Here is a 24,787-nt window from a genome sequence, read left to right on the forward strand (position 1 = left end):
AAGTCTAGTGTTGCAGCCACATCTTCTCCCTAGGGTATTAAACTACGCTGGGAGTATGCATCCACAAAGACAGGTTGGGGGATATGTACCACGTAAACATGACCAATGGGATATTTAAATTCTTTAAAAATTACGATTGATGGCGCAATTCCACTCCAAAGCCTTCCCAGAATTCAGTTTATTAGAAGTATAAAAGTCTTTAGTGTTAACAGTTTTATACCTTGAATGAACGGAATTTTGGGGAGAATTTGGATTGGAATTAATTATGTTTACATGACATATATTTCCCAACCTGTCACTGTGTAGTAATGGATCAAGCAATCATCACCAGTCATGTGTGTCTCATTCCGACCATAAAGAAAAAGTGATCTTTTTTACTTAGCATATAGCTATATACTGCTGTATATAATGTATGAATGCTGTAATTATACAAGGAAAATACATTTATATGTCTCACAGTTTTTATTGTTATATTTAGAAGTGGATTTAGCCAGTCAAATGGCTTGGACAAGTCTTGCATGGATTATCATTTCTAACAACGTGGTAGACGCAGTTGTCCTGGTCATAGATGGCTGTGCACTTTTTCTTGTTGTACTTGACTGGTTTTAAAACACTATATAAGGAAGACAATAATATATTAAAGTGTTATTAAAACAAATGTAATATATATAATATATACAAAATCTTCCTAGTACAATGACATGTACATGCAATGCTAATATGTCCAATAACACAATAGTGAAGGAAATGAATATAAACCAGCCCAAAATAAATACATTATAAAAAAAAGAATTGCTCTTATGCCTAAATGTTTTTTTTTCCATGGCTGCAATGTTAAATAATCAGATTGTAAACTTATCTGCAATTCACCTATGAATGTATGTTGTGATTTAATGTGATAAATGAGGTAGATATTAATATTACTGTGTAAAGGACCTTCGATGACATCACCCTTGTCACATGACATAAATGGTGAGGAATCAGGAAGAAGCTGTCATAGACAAAACCTGGGTCAGGCTACATGTGTTTGGCGTGGAGCAGCTCAAGGATTGAGCTTTTTATATGTGCATAAATGTTATGGCAATGTTAGTATATACAACACTTGCCGTATTCTAGTTCCCAGTTTAGATTTATATATACTGAGATAGCACGCTGGTATAGCCTATTACTCCAGTTCTGTGTGGAGATGGAATAGTGTGAACAACACCGAAAACATCCAGAACGCAAAGCTGTGGATATCTTATCCGCCTTGAATTGGACATACTTGCACCTGTGTTGAACCTGGGTGTGGTGATATGAAGTCAAGCTTTCGATTATACATTTTGTGAGGAGATGAGTAGCACACATTTTGGGATTTTGTATTTGTGAAAATTTGGTGAAAGGTTCTCTTTAAGATATGTCATCTATAGCACCTCTGACCATGTAACCAGTCCTAGGTGAAGACTTTAGTTTCCATATTGATTAATAAATACAATCTAATCTGGTTGATAATAATTTAACTGTTTCTAACTTTTTTGAACTAGAGGAGTTTTACCAGGAGTCTTGTAACTAGTTTGAAGAGTGAAGATTTAGAACAAAACAACAAAAGTCATTGTGCGGTTCAGGTGCTTGACTTGAGGGGGTGCAGTTGCAACCAGACCCAAGAGTCTAAGGGACCTATAAGGTGTCACATGTGTGGCAACAATCCGGGCCGCACACCGCAAAAAGATCGAGCATGCTCTATTTTTCGGCGTGTGTGCGGCCGTGTGCTGCTGTTTCCCATGGCGGGAGGAGAGGTCACCTCCTTCTCACCCCCAGCACACAGCGGTATTCCCGCACAGCAGGCATACCGCGTTTGAATGTACCCATATGAATGAATTGGATTTTACTATTTGTTTTAAGCACTGTTACAAATTGTTCTAACGAAAGGGTCGAAAATGATGGCATTTTCACCTTCATATGTCCATTAAAGCAGTTTTGACTAGAGCAGCAGAGATCATCAGGTAGAACAACTAGAGATGTGTGTGACCAGAGCTTTGTGTGTGTATTTGGTTGCAATAGGAATGCATTAATTTTCCAGGATTGTAAATGAATTTGAGCTTTACGAGAATGTCCTCCCACAACTCTGTTCCTAGATTTTTGCTTCTTTCTTCATCTTTCCTGTAATATCTAACCATAAGCCTGTGACTGCCCTTGAAACAGCATAGCCCCATAGCAAATTTTGTTATAGGGCCCCCCTCTCCCTAGGCGGGATTCTAAACTAGAAGAGATCAAACCACAGGTGATGTCAGTAATAGCTGATCGGTAGAGGTGCAATTCAATAATAGCAATGTCTGCAGTTCACTAAGATCGTGCGTCCAATTTCCTGCATGTGTCGCTTCCCCGCTGAGGTCTGCCAGAGTATACCATCTTCTTCCCGGTGCATGTAAGTGCTGATCTTGCGACACAATTTGATTTTTAAATTCCGTGGTTTGTCAGAATCAGTCGGGTTGTCCGACGGCTGCGCCCCCCGATTTGTGTTGCATGAAAGCCGGAGCCAATGCACCACAATCCAATCGCGTGCGTCAAAAACCCGGCAATTCAGTACAAAGTGGAAAAGTTCGGGAAACCTGACAGAACCGCGGTCCTTGGACCCATAGTAAATGTGCCCCAATGAGTTTGTAGATGCATCTGTTCTCAATAGTTTCCCCAGGCTACGAAGAAAAAAGTCCTGCAAGTTCTCCTTCCATAAAAGAACTGAGGCCTCAGGGAAATGATGAAAACTGATGTTTTTAACCACCTATTGGAAACAATGGCAACTATAACTGATGTGTTTTGTCTTCCTTTGACATAAGAACCCACAGCAAAACACAGAAATCACTCCCTGAATCAATCCCTGAAAGCAGAGCATGGGAATTGGGGAAGAGAGTATGACCAGGCCCTTTTATATTTTTCTATACTACTTAAAAAATTTTAAACCTCCTGTACTAATAAAATTTCTGTATTTTGCCATCATCTGGCACTAATAACTTTGTCATACTTCGGTCTAAAGAGCTGTGTAATTTTTTCCAAATCAGCTAATGTTTTCTTTGCTACCATTTTGAGGACTGTATGACCTTTTAATTACATTTTTTATATGTTGCAAAATGACAGAATAGTGGTATTTCAAACATTTGGCCACTATTTTCCGTTATGAGGTTAAATTGGAATACCTGTTATTACTTTTGGACAAATCTGACATTTTGGGACAGCGGACCCCTCTCTTCCCATGGCCTTGAAGAAGCTGCTATGGCTGCTACGGTAGTAGTTACATCTCTGCTTTTATGTGTACAAATTTCATTAATATAATGTGCAAAACTGTGTAACATGTACTTGATGTGTGTTTTATGCATTTATGTGTGTAAAATAAGGATATATTTAAGGCTTTTTGGACATGATGGGGTACATTTACTAAGGTTCTTGCACCAATTTTCTGTCTGATTTAGCACATTTTTTAGCACATATTCTGCATGCAACACAAAGAGTTCACAAAAGTACATTGTCCGACGGTAATGCACTGTGCCGCGATTCACTGAGATTGTGCATTCGCTATCCTGCATGTGTCGCTTCTTGCTCAGATCTGACATACTTCACCTTCTTCTTCCTGGTGCATGTAAGTGCATTGTCTTGTGATACAATTTGAAAGTCTAATCCCACGCTCAGTCCGAATCAGTCTGACGCCCCCCAATTTCTGTCGCATGGAAGCCAGCGCAGAGGGCTGCAATCCGATCGCGCACGACACAATCCCAGCACAAACCCCTGTTAAATACCTGATACCTGTCAAAGCTGCACAAATCCCAAAAGCCGTGAACAGTCTGGCAAAAGTGCTAAGTTAATAAGTGCTTAGTTAATAAGCCGCAATGTAGATTCATAAAGAACATATACCACAATTCATGAATTTGGTGCCCTCTGTACACTACACAGGCAAACAGCACATAGTGCAGTTTGCACTCTTTTTAGTAAATGTGCACCCACTAAGGGTCCCGCAGCCGCATTTTCATTGGGTTGCCCGACTTCTCGGGGATTGTGTCGCACGCAATTGGATTGTGTCACAATCGCGCCTGCTTTCACGTGTCACACGCGGGCTGACGGGCAATCCGACAGATTCAGACTAAGCGTGGGATTTAACATTTAAATTTGTGTCACATCCAATGCACTTACATGCATCAGGAAGAAGATGGTGAACTCCGACGGACCTGAGCGGGGAAGTGACACATGCAGGGCACAGGATCTACGTGGATCGCGGCACAGTGCATCATCGTCTGAGAGTCCGGATTGGGGAACGTGACTTGGATGGGTAAGTAAATGTGCCCCATAGTTTCTGATCAGGTTTTTCATGTTGACAATTTGCAGCATAATACAGTAGGAGCATAGTGGATGGGATATATCCAAATCCCACCTAGGGTCTCCACTATGATATGTCTGATCTGAGTGTCTACAATTTTAAAGACTGCTCTCAATGGGAGTCATTTACTAAGGGCCCGAATTGCGTTTTTCCGTCGCGTTACCCGAATATTTCCGATTTGCGACGATTTTCCCTGAATTGCCCCGGGATTTTGGCGCACGCTTTCGGATTGTGGCGCATCGGCGCCGGAATGCACGCGATGGAAAATGGGGAGTGTGGCTTTAAGAAAACCTGATGAATTCGGAAAAAGCGCCGCATTTTTTAAAAAAAAGTGTCGCTGGACCTGAAATCTCCGCAGAGAACGCGCCGCTGGATCGCGACAGGACCGGGTAAGTAAATATGCCCCCACTGTCTCCAATTTTAGCTGTCTGCTCTGTATTTCATGTCTTCTCTAGGGATCTCCAGTATTGTACATATGCTCTGGGGTGGGAGTCTACAGTATTATTGATCTGCTGCAGTGAGGTATCTATTATTATAGATTTTCTCTAGTATAATTAGATTTCTGCTCTCGGAAGGGTTTCCATTATTATTTCCCGATTTGTATTTGTAGTCTGCTCTGGGGTCTTTATAGTTATAATAAAAATGCAGTACAGGGCGGTCCCCTACTTAAGTACACCCGTCTTACAGACAAACCCTAGTTAAAGAGGGACCCCTCTGCCCAATGTGACCTCTGGTGAAGCTCTCTTAATGCTTTACTACTGTCCCAGACTGCAATGATTAGCTGTAAGGTGTCTGTATTGAAGCTTTATCAATAGTCCTTGGTCCAATTACAGCAAAAAACTTTGAAACTCTGATTTTCACTCGGGCAAAAAAATATTTTGTCTGGAGCTACAATAATATATAGTTTCGACTTACAAACAAATTTGACTTAAGAACAAACCTATGGAACCTATCTTGCACATAACTCAGGGACTACCTGTATTTAGTTTCTGGGGTGGCATATGTGCTGTAATGTGGTTTTAGGCACATCTAGGGTGCTGTTTATTAGTGCGGCCCCTTGAAGCTGAGTGGTATGACAAAGAGGCCCTTGGTTGTGCACCCCTGCTGCAGATGCTATAGAGCCCAATATATTTGACCCTCTGCTAGCACCCTGCATCTCAGGATCTCAGGCAAATATGACTCCTCTGCTCATTTTCACAAGACTATGAAGAAGAGTTTTTTTTACAGGTAGCTACAAAATATTAATAAAACACATTTAGGTGTATGGCAATAATGATATATATACTTCCAGCACTTTCCCAATAGGAAATTAAGAGAAGGCGCAATTCACACCAAAAAAGTGCATCTCACTTATGACGCATAAGTAGGCTAAAAAGATGTGATTTAGGAGTACCCCAGGTTTAACATCAATCAATACATTTAGTGTTCCCTGTGTGAGCACAAGCTACTACTGTATAATTATTTATATCCAAAATAAAGCATCTTACATTGCGCAGCATTTTACGGACCCATCTTTAATGCAACTACATTCCATGCAGTCATTTGATTTCCAATTAGAGTCGGATTTATGAAATTCTCCTTCATAATAGCATCCTAGAAAATAAAAAAGTACTTATGTTTATGTATTCTATATGCAGGATATATATTTATACATTTTACATAGTGTATTTTGTGTTTAACAATTGTCCACAATGTTATAAACCGCCAAACACTATGGGGGTTATTTATCATTGGTTTTATCATTGGGCTTTTATGGCGTAAACAATTCTCAAAGCAGCCACATTGAGGGTTTTTGAGACTTTTCACTGCTAAATCATCTCACAGGACTATATACACCTCTTCATTAATCTGGCCTAAACATAGAGCTACTGGTAGTGCAACACCGTGCAAAGCCAGATTCATTCGGAAAGTCTCCTGCTGGTCTATGTGCCATGCATTTTGAGACAGAAAACAGACAGAACATTTTTTTAAAGGGTCAAAGCCACTTTAACCCCTTAGCGCTCTGCGCCGTAGCTGTACTGCGCTGAGTCCCGCGAATAGCGCTCAGCGCAGTATAGCTACTGCGCAGAGACGATGCCGATTCAGCGCTGCATAGCAGCCGAACCGGCATCGTTAGCCGCGGGATTTCAACGGTAATCTACCGTTGACATCCCCGGCTAACACCCGTGGTCGGAGTGGGCTCCGATCGCGGGCGTTTAACTCGTTAAATGCCGCAGTCAATGCGACCGCGGCATTTAACATGCCTTCCGGGGGTCTTTACCCCACGATTGCCCCCCCCCTCGCCGTTTTCAGGGGGCTGATCACTGTTTTGGCACCTCTGGGGTCCGATCGGGACCCCGGAGAAGCCTGAAGGCAGTGCCTTTAAGATGGCGTCCGTGACGTCATCTTAAAGGCAAAGTGTCAGCCTATGCATCTGCATAGGCTGGCACTGCTAATAACCTGCAATACATGAGTATTGCAGAGTATTATTAAGAACAAGCAATCAGATAATTGCTTGTTCATATCCCATGGTGGATCAAGTAAAAAATGTAAAAAAAAAATGTTTTTCAATAAAAAATAACTTTATAAATCACTAAAAATGCCCATAAGCCCCAAAACATATAAAGAGACATATAACGCTCAAAAAAGTCTAAATAATAACACAAACCCCACATATATAGTATCACCGCGTCCGTGACAATCCATAGAATAAAACTAAATAACTATTGAACCCATATGATGAACGCCGTAAAAAATACCCGTTAAAAACCCGTCCAAAATTATGATTTTTACCTATTATAACCCACTAAAAATGCAATAAAAAGTGATCAACAAAACATATGTACTCCAAAATTATGTTGCAAAGAACAACATGTCCCGCAAAAAACAAGCCATTAACCAGCTCCGCAGCCACTTGGAAGACGGCGATGCAAAAATGATAGATTTTTCCCCACATTAGGGTTTTATTTGGAAAATTTAGTAAAACATAAGAAAAAATATTCATGTCTGATATCCACGTAATCGTATCGACCCATAGAATAAAGATAACAGGATTATTAGGATATACGGTGAACACGAAAAAAAAAAAGTAAAAAATCCAGTACAGAATTGATGCGTCTACTCATGACCTCAAAAAAAGTTCCTAAATTTTCAACAATAGGTGATACCAACCCCAAAATGGTAACACTGGAAAAAGCATCTCATCGCGCAAAAAAATGCCATCACATGGCCCAAATAACGGAAAAGCGAAAATTTTATAGCCTTCAAAAGGGGGCAACGAGAAAACTAAAATCCTGGCAGCTGCAGGGTGCTTCTTTCCTTCTGCGCCTCGCTGTGCCCCCATAACACAAGTAATGTCCACATGTGGGGGGTCGCTGCACTCAGGAGAAATTGTAGAACAAATTTTATGGTGGTTTTTCTCTTTTTATCTTTTGGAAATGTGTAAATTTTAGGGCTAAATGAACGTATAACCGACAAAATTTGACCATTCTAAATTTCACCGCCATTTTGCTTCAATTACTATGAAGATCTCAAGGGGTTAACAATCTTTGTAAATGCTGTTTCTGATAGTTTTTGGGGTGCAGATTTGAAAATGGGTTGGTTAAATAGTGGGTTTGTGATGCTAAATATGTAAAATTTAATTTCAAACAGTATTTATTCCCAAAATAGTAAATTCTGAAAATACGGAAAATCGCTATTCGATTTGTAGGCCGCGTGACGTAAAAATAAATTATCCAAACATTTCAAAAATTATGAAAATGTAAAGTGGACAAATGGGAAATGTTATTCGGCAAGTTTTTTAGGTGGTAAATCTATCTTCCTGAAAACGCGGTGATTTTGAATTTCGAAAATTTTTCTAAAAATTCATCATTTTTTCCCTTTTTTTGTAAATAAACGCAAAACTTATCAGCCAAAATTTACCACTAAAATGAAGTACAACATGTGGGGAAAAAACGATCTCAGAATCGCTTTGATAAGTAAAAGTGTTCAAAAGTTATAACCATATAAAGAGACGCAGGTCAGAATCCAAAAAATGGGACTGAGCCTTAAGCTGTAAAATGGCTGTGTCCTTAAGGGGTTAATTAATCTAATGGGCAGCAGAGCTCCAAAAAATAGACAAAGAACTGACCCAAGGAGCTGCCTAATGATAAATAACCCCATATGCTTATGTACAATTGTGACTTAGTTGACTCCAGTTGACTCCAGAATGGTAATTTATGGCCATGGACAAAGAATGACAGGTTAATTGTGATAATACATTGATATATCATGGACATATTGGTGAAATGGCTAGAAATAATAGAAGACTTTTTTAAAATCTTGGAGAATTCCTGTAACTAGGTCCATATCAAGAATTGGTTAAATAGTTTTCATTTATAGTGAATTGCAGCGCATTAGTGGCTACAGTAATTTACATGTTTTGAGAGGTTAATTTAAAATGAATTTAAGGAAGCACAATGTTCCTGTCATTGCCCATTCTTACCTGTAGGATCTTTAGGTCCCATGGGCCGGGTGAATTGACAGTAGGCATCACAGATACCAACAAATATCCCAACAGTGAAAAGTGCAATCAGCAAAATGTATTTCTGGAATAAATAAGCAAAGTTTAACATATTGTGAATACTAATATAAATTCATCAGCAATGAAGCTTGCTATTTGCCTCGCTCAAGTGCCTCGCTCTAGACCTTCTCCCCGGTGACCTAGGTGAGGAACAGAAACATGAGGTCATATGTTCTCAGTTGGGGAGTGGAGAACTTGTGTGTTGTCAGTGGGGAAGAGAAGACATGTATGCTGTCAGTTGGGGAGGGGGATCCAGTAAGGTTGGGAGGTATATGGTCGTGAATGTTTTGCTTTTGCTGTGCCAGTTTTTGAAATACAATAGGCACAGGTTTTAGCCTGCAAAACTTTAACTAAAAATAGCATCTCTTTTGAAACTTTTATTTTTCTCACACAAATACACATAGTTTTTCTGTTCGTGGTTTCAGTGCTTTTCATTGATGCCTTACTGAAACAATATTTTCAATGGTCTTTTTCACACTTTAGTTTCTTCCAGTGGAAAAACATGTATAGCCTTTCCTTTATTGTTCACTAACAACAGTAAAAATACTGTGAAAAACAAAGCCAGTGAGAAGGAGCCCCAAGGTCTTTCCATCATATATGTGTTGTACCTGGTTGTACCAATATAAATGTGCTAAAAATTGGGTATGGGCTTGGGTTTGCTTGCCTAGGGAACTAAAAAGCTTTGTCCTGGCCATGTAAATATAAACTTACTCCAAATTTGGATTAAAATAAAACAAAAAGTGGTAAAAAGTTACAGAATGTACTTTCAAATGAAACAAACTCTAATTACTTCTGGTATAATCTAGATAATCATGAGATGCAGATTAATGAACGCATTTTATCTTTATTACACTGAACACAACAGAAATAAAACCTGTAGGGAAATGTCACAATTGCTTTTTTTCCCAGTTGTACATCTGGGAAAGGTAAGGCTTTTACAATGCAGAGATTATCCGAAATATCTAAATATTATTATGTAACTGGGGGATTTGCAACCAATATATATTGTTAAGTTGATAAACAGTTCTAAAATTTCATTGCAATGTATGTTGGGAAGAGAAGACACTCACCATCCTGGAAAGCTTTTGCTGGTTCTGATGGTTTTCTGACAATGAGCCTCAGTTTTATACTTGATCAGAACCTTAATGACTACAATGAGCAATAGTCGTTCTAAGGAAACTGACTTTTCTCTGCCTTTTGATTTGTCACATTGTCTTCTAATGGCTATATTATATTCTTATTTACATGTTGGTAGGTGCAGTGAGGCGCAGTGACAAACAGTGGAAAACACATCCTGTACATTTGTTCACTTATCTGGTATTTCGCATCAGTACAGACTTGGGTCATAAAATTGTGCCAACTAGAAAACAGAAATCTGGGCTCAGTCTTTGCCAACAGTTCACACAATGACTAACTATGGAGGCTCCATTAAAATAATTAATAATTTAAGTGCATTTAATAATTAAAATGCACTTAAAATAATTGAATATTTGTACATTTAAATAAAGGTGTAATTGCAGCGGTAGCAGCCGTAGCAACCAATATGGGGCCCACAGAGCCAAGGGGCCTTGTCATCTGACCTGATACTAAAGAATGTGGATGTGCACCATTATATACATATTATGCTGCACATTGCACAGTATAATATGTATATAACATATATGTGATGTATATATGCTGTACATGTGTGTGTATCTGTGATGTGTATACCACAGTGTGTTTATATGCTGTATGTCTGTATATGGCATTGTAAATGTGTATGTGTGATGTGTACATGTTTTATATGTGTGCATGTGAATAAATGTGTGTAAGAGTGTACAAATGTTGCAAATGTGATACTAGGAAAACCCTGCACAACTCAATACATACCAGTCCTATTCATAATGTAAATGGGCCCACACACAAAAATGGCAATTGATAGAAAGAAAACAAGAAGGAATTGTGTATAAGGACCAAAACTATATACAATTTTTTATTTAATTTCATAACACAGTACCAAACAAGACACAGTTAAAAACATCTAAAAAGTACACCAGTACAGATTAGAAAGACCACTGTATCAAACCCTGATAAGTAGATACATCACATTGCATGAGTAATAATCAATTCAATAAATATTGCCACAAGCCCCATCTGTAAACAGCTAATGTGCAAGAGAAGGTACTAGAAAATCACCACATATAACCACATGAAATACATGAAAGAGATGGCAAAACCTAAAAGGATCTGGCACTTCGCTTAAAGTGTAATTACTAGAGATGAGCAAGCACTAAAATGCTCGGGTACACGTTATTCGAGACAAACTTTTCCCGATGCTCGAGTGCTCGTCTCGAATAACGAGCCCCATTGAAGTCAATGGGAGACTCGAGCATTTTTCAAGGGGACCAAGGCTCTGCACAGGGAAGCTTGGCCAAACACCTGGGAACCTCAGAAAAGGATGGAAACACCACGGAAATGGACAGGAAACAGCAGGGGCAGCATGCATGGATGCCTCTGAGGCTGCTTAATCGCACCATTATGCCAAAATTATGGGCAACAGCATGGCCATGACAGAGTGACCGAATGAGGCTAGATAGCATCTAAAACATGCAATAATTGACCCTGACACTATAGGGGATGGCATGCAGAGGCAGCGGCAGCAGTGGCAGGCTAGAGAGTGTCATGGCGACATACCCTAAATGGACCCAGGTTTCACCAAAGGAGGTGAGCAAGAAGCGCTGAAATGATTTCCTATGTGAACAAAAGGTTGACGGTATATTTAGTGCATAACACAGCATGTTGGCGACATAGTGACCAAGTTCCATAATGTATCTGGTGAAACACCCGAAAAATGAGCCTGACACAGCTCTTTTGATAAGGGGACGACATGTGGAGGCAGCCATGGAGACGACTTCCATGATTAAGAGCGACAGTATGGGGCATCCATATTGCGCTGCTATGATTGCAACTCTAGGTCTCCAGCAAGAGGGCGACAGATGGGCCGAGTTCCACTATGTATCTGGTGAAACACCTGAAAATTTTGCCTGACACAGCTCGTTTGATAAGGGGATGATGTGCTGCATATCCTCTCGTGCTCCAGCGTCTGGGGTATAGAGAGTTGAAATGAGACATTGGTGGACGCTGTGGAGGATCCTGGAGGCAAAATGGACAGGAAACAGCAGGGGCAGCATGCATGGATGCCTCTAAGGCTGCCTAAACTTGGGATGGAGCTGGCGGTCCACTGTCAGGCGAGCTTTCGCCTGTCCAAGCCCCTGTCTCTCGGCTCCTCCCCAACCAAAATGGGCCTGGGGGCCAGAAGCGTTTACTTTGAAAAAATTATAATTTTCAAAGCAGGCCGGGTCGTTTGAATATTTCACCTAGGAATACTTGAATGGCATAGTGGTTCTATTTTTAATTGTTTTTACGGAAATGGTTCCATGATTAAGAGCGACAGTATGGGGCATCCATATTTCGCTGCTATGATTGCAACTTCAGGTCTCCAGCATGGCGGCGACAGGTGGGCCGAGTTCCACTATGTATCTGGTGAAACACCTGAAAATTCTGCCTGACACAGCTCGTTTGATAAGGGGACGATGTATGGAGGCAGTGAACTAGTAGTAGATTAACCCCTTAAGGACGCAGCCATTTTGTAGCTTAAGGCTCAGCCCGATTTTTGGGATTCTGACTTGCGTCTCTTTATACGGTTATAACTTTTGAACACTGTTACTTATCAAGGCGATTCTGAGATTGTTTTTTTTCCACATGTTGTACTTCATTTAAGTGGTAAATTTTGGCAGATAAGTTTTGCATTTATTTACAAAAAAAAAGAAAATATGATACATTTTTGGAAAAATTTGCCATTTTCGAAATTCAAAATCATTGCGTTTTCAGGCAGATCGATTTACCACCTAAATAACTTGCTGAATAACATTTCCCATTTGTCTACTTTACATTTTCATAATTTCTGAAATGTTTGGATAATTTATTTTGATGTCACACGGCTTGCAAATAGAATATCGCTTTTCCGGATTTTCAGAATTGACTATTTTGGGGATAAATACAGTTTTGAATGAAATTTTACATATTTAGCATAAAAACCCCCTATATAACCAACCCATTTTCAAATCTGCACCCCTCAAGCTATCAGAAACAGCATTTACAAAGATTGTTAACCCCTTGAGATCTTCATAGTAATTGAATCAAAATGGAGGGGAAATTTAGAATGGTCATATTGTTCCCTTATACGTTCATTTAGCCCTAAAATTTACACATTTCCAAAAGATAAAAAGAGAAAACCCACCATACAATTTGTTCTGCAATTTCTCCTGAGTACAAAGACCCCCCAAATGTGGCTGTGACTTGTGTTATGGGGGCACAGCGAGGCGCAGAAGGGAAGGAGAGCCCTGCAGCTGCCAGGATTTTAGTTTCCTCATTGGCCCATTTAGAAGGCTATAAAATTTTCGCTTTTTCGTTATTGGGGCCATGTGATGCCATTTTTTTTGCGGGATGAGATGCTTTTTCCAGTGTTACCATTTTTGGGTTTGTATCACCTATTGTTGAAAATTTAGGAACTTTTTTTGAGGACATGAGTAGAAAAGCATCAATTCTGTACTGGATTTTTTACTTCTTTTTTTTTGGTGTTCACCGTATAGACTAATAATCGTGTTATCTTTATTCTATGGGTTGATACGATTATGGGGATACCAGACATGAATATATTTTCTTACGTTTTACTAAATTTGTGAAACAAAACCCTAATGTGGGGAAAAATCTATCATTTATGTATTGCCGTCTTCCAAGTGGCATAACATTGTTACTTTTTTGGCTACGGAGCTGGTTGATGGCTTGTTTTTTGCGGGACATGTTGTACTTTGCACCAGTATCATGTCGGAGTACATATGGTTTTTTTGATCACATTTTATAGCATTTTTTGTGGGATTGAAAAGGTAAAAATCATAATTTTTGGAGGGTTTATAACAGTTTTTTTTTATGGCGTTTATCGTGGGGGTTCAATAATGATTCTACGGGTTGTTACGGACGCGGTGATACTATATATGTGGGGTTTGTGTTATGATTTAGACTTTTTTTTGAGTTATATGTCTCTTTATATGTTTTGGGGCTTTTGGGCATTTTTAGTGATTTATTACTTTATTTTTTTATTGAATAACTTTTTTTTTTTACTTTTTCACTTTTATACCATGGGACATGAACAAGTAATCATCTGATTGCTTGTTCATGATAATATTCTGCAATACACATGTATTGCAGGATATTATCAGTGTCAGCCTATACACTTGCATAGGCTGGCACTGTGCCAGTAAGATGACGTCACAGACGCCATCTTACTGGCAGTTCTTGCAGGTAACTCTGGGGTCCAGATCGGACCCCAGAGTTACTATAGCAACGATCGGCACCCCCCGAAAACGGTTCGGGGGGGGGGCGATCGTGGGGGAAAGAACCCCCAGCTGCATGTTTTAACGGGTTAAGCACCCGCGATCGGAGACAACTCCGATCGCGGGTGTTACACTGGGGTGCCGGCTATCAGTCACAGCCGGCACCCCGTGTTTCCCGATGCCGGTTCAGCTCAGATCTTGAGCCAAACCGGCATCAGCTCAGCGTCCGATATATCGGACGCTGAGCGCTAAGTCACTGCGCTCAGCGTCCGATATATCGGACGCTGAGCGTTAAGAGGTTAAAGGTGCTGCAGTTAAAACTATGTTAGTTGGATCTTGGGATGGAGCTGGCGCTCCGCTGCCAGGCGAGCTTTCGCCTATCCAAGCCCCTGTCTCTCGGCTACTCCCCAAACAACACTTCTAAGAACCTTTTGTATAAGATCAAGTGTAGTAGCGTTCTTATAAGTTTGGGATATGGCGGGTGAGGGGAATGTAAACAGATGCGCAAGAAGCGCTGAAATAATATCGGTAAATGATAAAAGTTTGCCAGTACATTTTGTGGATTACACAGCAGGGTGGCAAAAAAGTTAACAAGTTTGATGTGGAATCCATGAAAACAACCCAAAATTCTGCCTGACACAGTTCGTTTGATAAAGAGACCACGTATGGAGGCAGCTATATGGACGACTTTTGGAGGCAGCTATGGCGATGACGTGTGGAGGTAGCAATGGAGACAACGTGTGGAGCCAGCTAAAAAGACGACATGTAGAGGCTGCTATGGAGACAATTTAATTTGGATAGTGCCTGTATGTGGCAGTCAAAAAAAGTTTTCAAACCAGAGGAGCAGGTAGGTGGTCCTCCAGAAAAATTAAATAAATTGAGTGCCTGTATGTGGCAGTCCAAAAAAGTTTTCAAACCAGAGGAGCAGGTAGGTGGTCCTCCAGAAAAATTAAATAGATTGAGTGCCTGAATGTGGCACTCCCAAAAATTGATTAAAACAGAGGACCGGGTAGGTGGCCCTCCAGAAAAATTAAATACATAGAGTACTATAGCTAGAGCCAGTTGGCCCTGGCAAAAAATAGCCAGCTTCCTCTGCTTTAGTGTACAAAGAGGAGGAGAAGGAGGACAATGAGGAGGAGGAGTGCATACATTATTCAGGATGAGCTTCTTTCACCTGGTGGAGAATGGAAATCCGGAGAAATCCAGGCTTTATTCATCTTGATAAGCGTCAGCCTGTCAGCGCTGTCAGTCGACAGGCGTGTACGCTTATCGGTGATGATGCCACCAGCTGCACTGAAAACCCGCTCGGACAACACGCTAGCGGCAGGGCAGGTAAGAACCTCCAAGGCGTACAGCGCCAGTTCGTGCCACATGTCCAGCTTTGAAACCCAGTAGTTGTTGGGAGCTGTGTGATCATTTAGGACGATGGTATAGTCAGCTACGTACTCCCTCACCATCTTTCTGTAAAGATCAGCCCTACTCTGCCGAGACTGGGGACAGGTAACAGTGTCTTGCTGGGGTGACATAAAACTGGCAAAGGCCTTGTAAAGCGTACCCCTGCCAGTGCTGGAAAAGCTGCCTGCTGGCCTACTCTCCCTCGCTACTTGTCCCACAGAAGTACGCCCTCTGCCGCTAGCGCTGTCAGAAGGGAAATACTGTTTCAGCTTGTGCACCAGGGCCTGCTGGTATTCATGCATTCTCACACTCCTGTCCTCTCCAGGGATGAGAGTGGAAAGATTTTGCTTGTACCGTGGGTCCAGGAAAGTGAATACCCAGTAATCGGTGCTGGAATAAATTCTTTGAACGCGAGGGTCACGGGATAGGCAGCCTAGCATGAAATCTGCCATATGCGCAAGAGTCCCAACTCCCAAGAATTCACTCCCCTCACTGGCCTGACTGCCCATTTCCTCCTCCTCCAACCCTCCAACTCCTCTTCTTCTGCCCATACACGCTGAACAGTGAAGGACTGAACAATGGTCCCCTCTTCTGTCTCGCCAACATTCTACTCCTCTTCCTCCTCTTCCTCCTCCACCTCCTCCGATATGCGCTGAGAAACAGACCTAAGGGTGCTTTGGCTATCAACAAGGGAATCTTCTTCCCCCGTCTCTTGTGACGAGCGCAAAGCTCCCGACTTCATGCTGACCAGAGAGTTTTTCAACAGGCCAAGCAGCGGGATGGTGAGGCTGATGATGGCCGCATCGCCACTGACCATCTGTGTTGACTCCTCAAAGTTACTCAGCACCTGACAGATATCAGACATCCACGTCCACTCCTCATTGTAGACTTGAGGAAGCTGACTGACCTGTCTACCAGTTCTGGTGGAAGTTGACATCTGGCAGTCTACAATCGCTCTGCGCTGCTGGTAAACTCTGGATAACATGGTTAATGTTGAATTCCACCTCGTGGGCACGGCGCACAACAGTCGGTGAGCGGGCAGTTTGAGGCGGCGCTGCGCTGCCCTGAGAGTGGCAGCATCTGTGCTGGACTTCCTGAAATGCGCACAGATGCGGCGCACCTTCGTGAGCAAATCAGACAGATTGGGGTATGTCTTGAGGAAACGCTGAACTATGAGATTTAACACATGGGCCAGGCATGGCACATGTGTCAGTCTGCCGAGATGCAGAGCCGCCACCAGGTTACGGCCGTTGTCACACACAACCATTCCTGGCTTCAGGTTCAGCGGTGCCAGCCACAGATCGGTCTGCGCCATGATGCCCTGTAATAGCTCTTGGGCGGTGTGCCTTTTATCGCCTAGGCTCAGCAGTTTGAGCAGCGCCTGCTGTCGTTTAGCGACGGCACTGCTGCTGTGCCTAGAGCTAGGGACTGATGGCGCCATGCCCACGGATGGTAATTCGGAGGAGGAGGTGGAGAAGGGGTGGGAGGAGGAAGAGGCATAGTAGGCCTTTGAGACCTAGACCGAGGTAGGCCCCGCAATCTTCGGCGTCGGCAGTATATGACCAGCCCCAGGGTCAGACTCGGTCCCAGCCTCCACCAAGTTAACCCAATGTGCCGTCAGCGATATATAGTGGCCCTGCCCGGCAGCACTCGTCCACGTGTCCGTGGTCAGGGCACGGATGATGTTCTCTGACACGTGCTTGTGCAGGGCTGGGACGGCACATCGGGAAAAGTAGTGGCGGCTGGGGACCGAATACCAAGGGGCGGCCGCCGCCATGAGGTTTCAAAAGGCCTCGGTCTCTACCAGCCTATAGGGCAGCATCTCAAGGCTAAGCAACTTGGAGATGTGGACGTTGAGTGATTTGGCGTGTGGGTGGGTTGCGGTATACTTCCTTTTGCGCTCCAGCGTCTGGGGTATGGAGAGCTGAACGCTGGTGGATGCTGTGAAGGATCGTGGAGGCGAAGATGGGGTTTTCGCACGGGAGGTGTTTGGGCCGTGGTCCTGGGCAGGGGGCTGACTAGCAGATGACACAGGGGAAGGAGCAGTGGTGTACCTGGCCGGAGGTGAACGGGCTTGGTGCCATTGAGTGGGGTGTTTAGCATTCATATGCCTGCGCATACTGGTGGTAGTTAAGCTATTAGTGGTGGAACCCCTGCTGATCCTGGTTTGGCAAAGGTTGCACACCACAGTCCGTCGGTCATCCGGTGTTTCTTTAAAGAACCTCCAGACTTCTGAAAATCTAGCCCTCGCCACGGTAGCTTGACTACGGGCAACATTTGGCGCTGATGCACCAGCTCTGGCCCTGCCTCTCCGTCTGGCCCCACCACTGCCTCTTCCAACCTGTTCTGCTATAGGACTCGCCTCCGTCTCAGAAGCACTGTGTTCACCCGGCCTATCAACCCAGCTTGGGTCTGTCACCTCATCATCCTCCGATCCCTCAGTCTGCTCCCCCCTCGGACTTCCTGCCCTGACAACAACTTCACCACTGTCTGACAACCGTGTCCTCATTGTCCGACACCTCTTTACACACTTCTTCCACTACGTCAATAATGTCATCATCACCCACAGATTGCGACCGGTGGAAAACCTGGGCATCGGAAAATTGCTCAGCTGCAACCGGACAAGTGGTTTGTGACTGTGGGAAGGGTCCAGAAAACAGTTCCTCAGAGTATGCTGGTTCAAATGCCAAATTTTGCTGGGAGGGGGCAGACTGGGGGGAAGGAGGCTGAGGTGGAGGAGCTGGAGGAGTGCTGATTTTGGTTACATGGGTGGACTGCGTGGAAGACTGGCTGGTGGACAAATGGCTAGAAGCATTGTCCACAATCCACGACATCACCTCTTCGCACTGTTCTGGCCTCAACAGTGCTCTACCACGAGTCCCAGTAACTTGAGACATGATGAACCTAGGGAGTGTAGCTCTGCGGCGTTCCCCTGCTCCCTCATCAGCAGGTGGTGTCTCACCCCGCCCAGGACCGCGGCCTCTGACCCCTGCAGTAGTTGGACGCCCACGTCCACACCCTCGTCCCCTACCCCTAGCTCTCGGGTTAAACATTTTCAAAATTAAACTGTAAACTTCAAATTTTTTTTTTTTGTGTATTTTGTGTTTTTTTTTAAACAAAACGATGCTATCCTATGGCTATGGCTAGTTTCTAACCTACACTGACAGCACACAACTGGATTTTGTGCTGTGCCAGATGACTTTGAGTTATAAGAGAAATAAATGTAAAAAATAAATAAATCAGCAGACTCTGCCTAATTCAAATCAAACCCCTAATAAATTGTCCCACTTCGGTGTTTGAGGTGGATATGTGTGTCACTAAGAGCTAAACACAACGGTCGCAAGTCTCCCAGCAAATTCCTCACAATATGGTACTAGCTGCACTACTAGTGCCAGCAAGCCCAGCCACAAGCAAACAAAAAAAAGGAAAATATAACGCTATTGTAGGCCTAAGTAAGCCGTTGGGGTTCTCCTATGGCTATTTTCTAGCCCACACTCAAAGCACAAAGCTTTGGCAGATTACTGTGAGTTCTAAAAAGAAATAAACGTAAAAAAAAATAAATCAGCAGACTCGGCGTAATTCAAATCAAACCCCTAATAAATTGTCCCACTTCGGTGTTTGAGGTGGATATGTGTGTCACTAAGAGCTAAACACAAGTCTCCCTGCAAATTACTCACAATATGGTACTAGCTGCACTACTAATGCCAGCAAGCCCAGCCACAAGCAAACCAAAAAAAAAGGAAAATATAACGCTATTGTAGGCCTAAATAAGCCGTTGGGGTTCTCCTATGGCTATTTTCTAGCCCACACTCGAAGCACACTGCTTTGGCAGATTACTGTGAGTTCTAAAAAGAAATAAACGTAAAAAAAAATAAATCAGCAGACTCGGCGTAATTCAAATCAAACTCCTAATAAATTGTCCCACTTCGGCGTTTGAGGTGGATATGTGTGTCACTAAGAGCTAAACACAAGTCTCTCTGCAAATTACTCACAATATGGTACTAGCTGCACTACTAATAGCAGCAAGCCCAGCCACAAGCAAACCAAAAAAAAGGAAAATAAAACGTTATTGTAGCCCTAAGAAGGGCTGTTGGGTTCTTGTAGAATCACTCCTGCCTAACACTATTCTAATAGAACACCCTAACTCTTTCCCTGACCAGCAGCAGCTCTCTCCCTAGCGGCATCCACACAGAGAATGACGCGCGCAGCGCGGGCAGAGGCTAGTCTATTCCAGGGTCACCTGATCTGGCCAGCCAACCACTGCTATCGACATGTAAGGGTACCACGTCATGCTGGGTGGTGTGCAGAGTCTCCTGGCTTGTGATTGGCTCTGTTTCTGGCCGCCAAAGAGCAAAACGGCGGGAGATGCCATTTTCTCGAGCTGGCGAAATACTCGTCCGAGCAACGAGCAGTTTCGAGTACGCTAATGCTCGAACGAGCATTAAGCTCGGACAAGTATGTTCGCTCATCTCCATTACTCAGCACCTGACAGATATCAGACATCAACGTCCACTCCTCATTGTAGACTTGAGGAAGCTGACTGACCTGACTACCAGTTCTGGTGGAAGTTGACATCTGGCAGTCTACAATCGCTCTGCGCTGCTGGTAAACTCTGGATAACATGGTTAATGTTGAATTCCACCTCGTGGGCACGTCGCTTAACAGTCGGTGAGCGGGCAGTTGGAGGCAGCGCTGCGCTGCCCTGAGAGTGGCAGCATGTGTGCTGGACTTCCTGAAATGCACACAGATGCGGCGCACCTTCGTGAGCAAATCAGACAGATTGGGGTATGTCTTGCGGAAACGCTGAACTATGAGATTTAACACATGGGCCAGGCATGGCACATGTGTCAGTCTGCCGAGTTGCAGAGCTGCCACCAGGTTACGGCCGTTGTCACACACAACCATGCCTTGCTTCAGGTTCGGCTGCCCCAGCCACAGATCAGTCTGCGCTGTGATGCCCTGTAATAGCTCTTGGGCGGTGTGCCTTTTATCGCCTAGGCTCAGCAGTTTGAGCACCGATGGCACTGCTGCTGTGCCTAGAGCTACCGACTGATGGCACCATGCCCACAGATGGTAATTCGGAGGAGGAGGTGGAGGAGGCATAGTAGGCCTTTGAGACCTGGACCGAGGTAGGCCCGCAATCCTCGGCGTCGGCAGTATATGACCAGCCCCAGTGTCAGACTCGGTCCCAGCCTCCACCAAGTTAACCCAATGTGCCGTCAGCGACACATAGTGGCCCTGCCCGGCAGCACTCGTCCATGTGTCCGTGGTCAGGTGGACCTTGTCAGAAACGGCGTTGGTCAGGGCACGGATGATGTTGTCTGACACGTGCTTGTGCAGGGCTGGGACGGCACATCGGGAAAAGTAGTGGCGGCTGGGGACCGAATACCGAGGGGCGGCCGCCGCCATGAGGTTTCGAAAGGCCTCGGTCTCTACCAGCCTATAGGGCAGCATCTCCAGGCTAAGCAGTTTGGAGATGTGGATGTTGAGGGCTTGTGTGCGTGTGGGTGGGTTGCACTATACTTCCTTTTGCGCTCCAGCGTCTGGGGTATGGAGAGCTGAACGCTGGTGGATGCTGTGGAGGATCATGGAGGCGGAGATGGTGTTTTCGCACGGGAGGTGTTTGGGCCGGGGTCCTGGGCAGGGGGCTGACTAGCAGATGACACAGGGGAAGGGGCAGTGGTAAGCCCGGCCGGAGGTGAACGGGCTTGGTGCCATTGAGTGGGGTGTTTAGCATTCATATGCCTGCGCATACTGGTGGTAGTTAAGCTAGTAGTGGTGGAACCCCTGCTGATCCTGGTTTGGCACAGGTTGCACACCACAGTCCATCGGTCATCCGGTGTTTCTTTAAAGAACCTCCAGACTTCTGAAAATCTAGCCCTCGTCACGGGAGCTTGACTACGGGAAACATTTGGCCCTGATGCACCAGCTCTGGCCCTGCCTCTCCGTCTGGCCCCACCACTGCCTCTTCCAACCTGTTCTGGTATAGGACTCGCCTCCGTCTCAGAAGCACTGTGTTCACCCGGCCTATCAACCCAGCTTGGGTCTGTCACCTCATCATCCACCGATCCCTCAGTCTGCTCCCCCCTCGGACTTCCTGCCCTGACAACAACTTCACCACTGTCTGACAACCGTGTCTCCTCATCGTCCGACACCTCTTTACACACTTCTTCCACTACGTCAATAATGTCATCATCACCCACAGACTGCGACCGGTGGAAAACCTGGGCATCGGAAAATAGCTCAGCAGCAACCGGACAAGTGGTTTGTGACTGTGGGAAGGGTCCAGAAAACAGTTCCTCAGAGTATGCTGGTTCAAATGCCAAATTTTGCTGGGAGGGGGCAGACTGGGGGGAAGGAGGCTGAGGTGGAGGAGCTGGAGGAGTGCTGATTTCGGTGACATGGGTGGACTGCGTGGAAGCTTCTAAAAGCCATCATTATCACAGAGAGCAATCAGATCTGTGTGATAATAATGGCTCTTGCACTTGTGTGTCCATCACATCACTATGGAAAGATTCTATCCACTGGAAATAAACATAGAAGCTTTCTTTTAAAGGACAGCAAGGAATTGGTGAGGAATTGATAAAGAAAGTATATTGGAAAATTGTATAACTTTTATTAAAGTGGACGATCCCTTTACGTCCTTTTGTCACACACAGTTGACAGTTAAAATTTACAGTACTACGTCACTATTACTGATGCAACCCATAACCACAGTGACATTTGCTAAATTCTGTGAATACACAGAATGGGCCTAATTCTGTTCCCTGAAGCCCCTATAGTGCATAACACCTCATAGGACAGCACATTACCGGTTGTGACCTAACTGTAAAATAGTCAAAAATTCAACTAACTAGATTGTCAGCAATATTTATTTTCTCCAACCTGTAAGGGTACCACGTCATGCTGGGTGGAGTGCAGAGTCTCCTGGCTTGTGATTGGCTCTGCTTCTGGCCGCCAAATATCACAACGGCGGGAGATGCCATTTTCTCGAGCTGGCGTAATACTCGTCCGAGCAACGAGCAGTTTCGAGTACGCTAATGCTCGAACGAGCATCAAGCAAGGACGAGTATGTTCGCTCATCTCTAGTAATTACCACATCAAAAGAAAAAGGTCCATGGAGCAAAAAAGGGCTAGATGGATATGAAGCAATGTGTAGGAATACCCCACGCGTTCCGTCGCGAGCAGCGACTTCCTCAGGGGTCCGTGTTGCAAATGTCTTACCATCATTAATTTGATCATGGCCTAGCCTTATGTAAAATGTGCTACACATTTGTGCCATATTGTGCTAAATTACACTTAGGAGAAGATTTATCAGAAGGGTCTGAGAACACAAATGTTATAATTGCCCATGGCAATTAATCAGAGCTTGGCTTTCATTTTAAAATGTGGGCAAATGAAAGCTGACCTCTGATTGGTGGCCATGGCCATCTAGAACTGTCATGCTGTCAGACACATGTGACAAATATACATTTGTTGTAAATTGAAGTGCTATTTTGAGAGCACTGATGGGGATGCATTTTATAAGGACTTGGAGCCAGACTTGGATGGTTCTGTGGGAGTAATTACTGATTACAATTTGTATTAGTGCTAGCCGTGGGTGATATAGGAATTGAAAGCTATAATTAAGTGGAAAAGGCAGGCTTTTTTTTTACCGGGAAACACAGATATAGCAATGGAAACACAAATGGAGTTAAAGTCCAAGATCAGGGAGTGTTAAAACAAGTTGGAGTTGGGTCTAGAAAACAGAGCAGCAAAAAAATGTGTTTGGGAATGAGAAAGATTACAGGTCTTAATACTAGGCCAAATAATGTGAAAGGCAGGATTGGACTGGTTCACTGGTGTACCAATGAAACCACCTAAGCACCCCAATATCTGCCCGGTGTCACCACCCCTGGCCGGGGACTCCATGTGCTGCCCCCACTCTGTTGGGACTTCAGTTCTATTTGCATCCTTTGGACACAGAGTTGAATAAGATGATGCAAACAGCCATGAGCTATCTAGATTATCATTCTTGAAGTTGCCGTCCAACATCACATAAAGATTATTGCCCAATACCACTGACATCATTCATAATGCATCATTCTAAGGGCTCTTTCACATTGGCCGTGTTTTTCCTGTCCCATTTGGCTCTGTGATTTCAACGGTTGCATTCCAAAGTCATTGGGGGTCATTTACTAACGGCCCGATTCGCGTTTTCCCGACGTGTTACCCGAATATTTCCGATTTGCGCCGCTTGTACATGAATTGCCCCGGGTTTTTGGCGCACGCGATCGGATTGTGGCGCATCGTGGTCGAACGAAAACCCGACGTATTTGGAAAAACCGCCGCATTTAAAAACCGAAATGTGTCGCTTGGGAAGCGCTCACCTTCACCTGCTATGGGATGGTGCATTCCGGGGCGTTAAGATTATTTTCGGCGCAGCAGCGCCACCTGGTGGACGGCGGAGGAACTACCTTCTTAAATCCCAGCCGGACCCGAATCCTGTGCAGAGAACGCGCCGCTGGATCGCGAATGGGCCGGGTAAGTAAATCTGCCCCATTGATTTCTATGGGTGTACAATGGCTTGTATTTTCACTGAATCCTTTCCCGTGGAAAATAGGATGAAACATATCCTATTTTTTTCACTGAACTGGATGATGTAGATGTGCTAATTCAGCTTCTATGTACGACACAAAGAACTTTGGATAAAGCAAATTTCTCAGTATGCATTACCCTTTTCTCTCTAAGTAATGCATTCAACAACATCAGGCTGGAGAAAATGAATATTGCTGACAATCCAGTTAGTTGAATTTTTGACTATTTTACAGTTAGGTCACAACCGGTAATGTGCTGTCCTATGAGGTGTTGTGCACTATAGGGGCTTCAGGGAACAGAATTAGGCCCATTCTGTGTATTCACAGAATTTAGCAAATTTCACTGTGGTTATGGGTTGCATCAGCAATAGTGACGTAGTACTGTAAATTTTAACTGTCAACTGTGTGTGACAAAAGGACGTAAAGGGATCGTCCACTTTAATAAAAGTTATACAATTTTCCAATATACTTTCTTTATCAATTCCTCACCAATTCCTTGCTGTCCTTCAAAAGAAAGCTTCTATGTTTATTTCCAGTGGATAGAATCTTTCCATAGTGATGT

General features: G+C 43.8%; 1 protein-coding gene across 1 annotated transcript in view; it reads right to left on the reverse strand.

The window, feature by feature from the left end:
* Window positions 1-460: 460 nt before the first annotated feature.
* The window catches only part of LOC140106666 (beta-microseminoprotein-like), a 46,848-nt gene continuing 22,521 nt past the window's right edge, over window positions 461-24,787 (reverse strand). Inside the window, exons 2-4 of the mRNA XM_072131218.1 lie at window positions 8,805-8,907; window positions 5,830-5,935; window positions 461-613 (exon numbers count right to left, since the gene is read on the reverse strand). Of these exons, the coding sequence (XP_071987319.1) occupies window positions 487-613; window positions 5,830-5,935; window positions 8,805-8,826 (255 nt within the window). The 5' untranslated portion in view covers window positions 8,827-8,907 and the 3' untranslated portion in view covers window positions 461-486. The remainder of the gene's footprint in view (window positions 614-5,829; window positions 5,936-8,804; window positions 8,908-24,787) is intronic.

Source organism: Engystomops pustulosus, chromosome 11, assembly GCF_040894005.1.
Source record: "Engystomops pustulosus chromosome 11, aEngPut4.maternal, whole genome shotgun sequence".
Classification (NCBI taxonomy): Eukaryota; Metazoa; Chordata; class Amphibia; order Anura; family Leptodactylidae; genus Engystomops; species Engystomops pustulosus.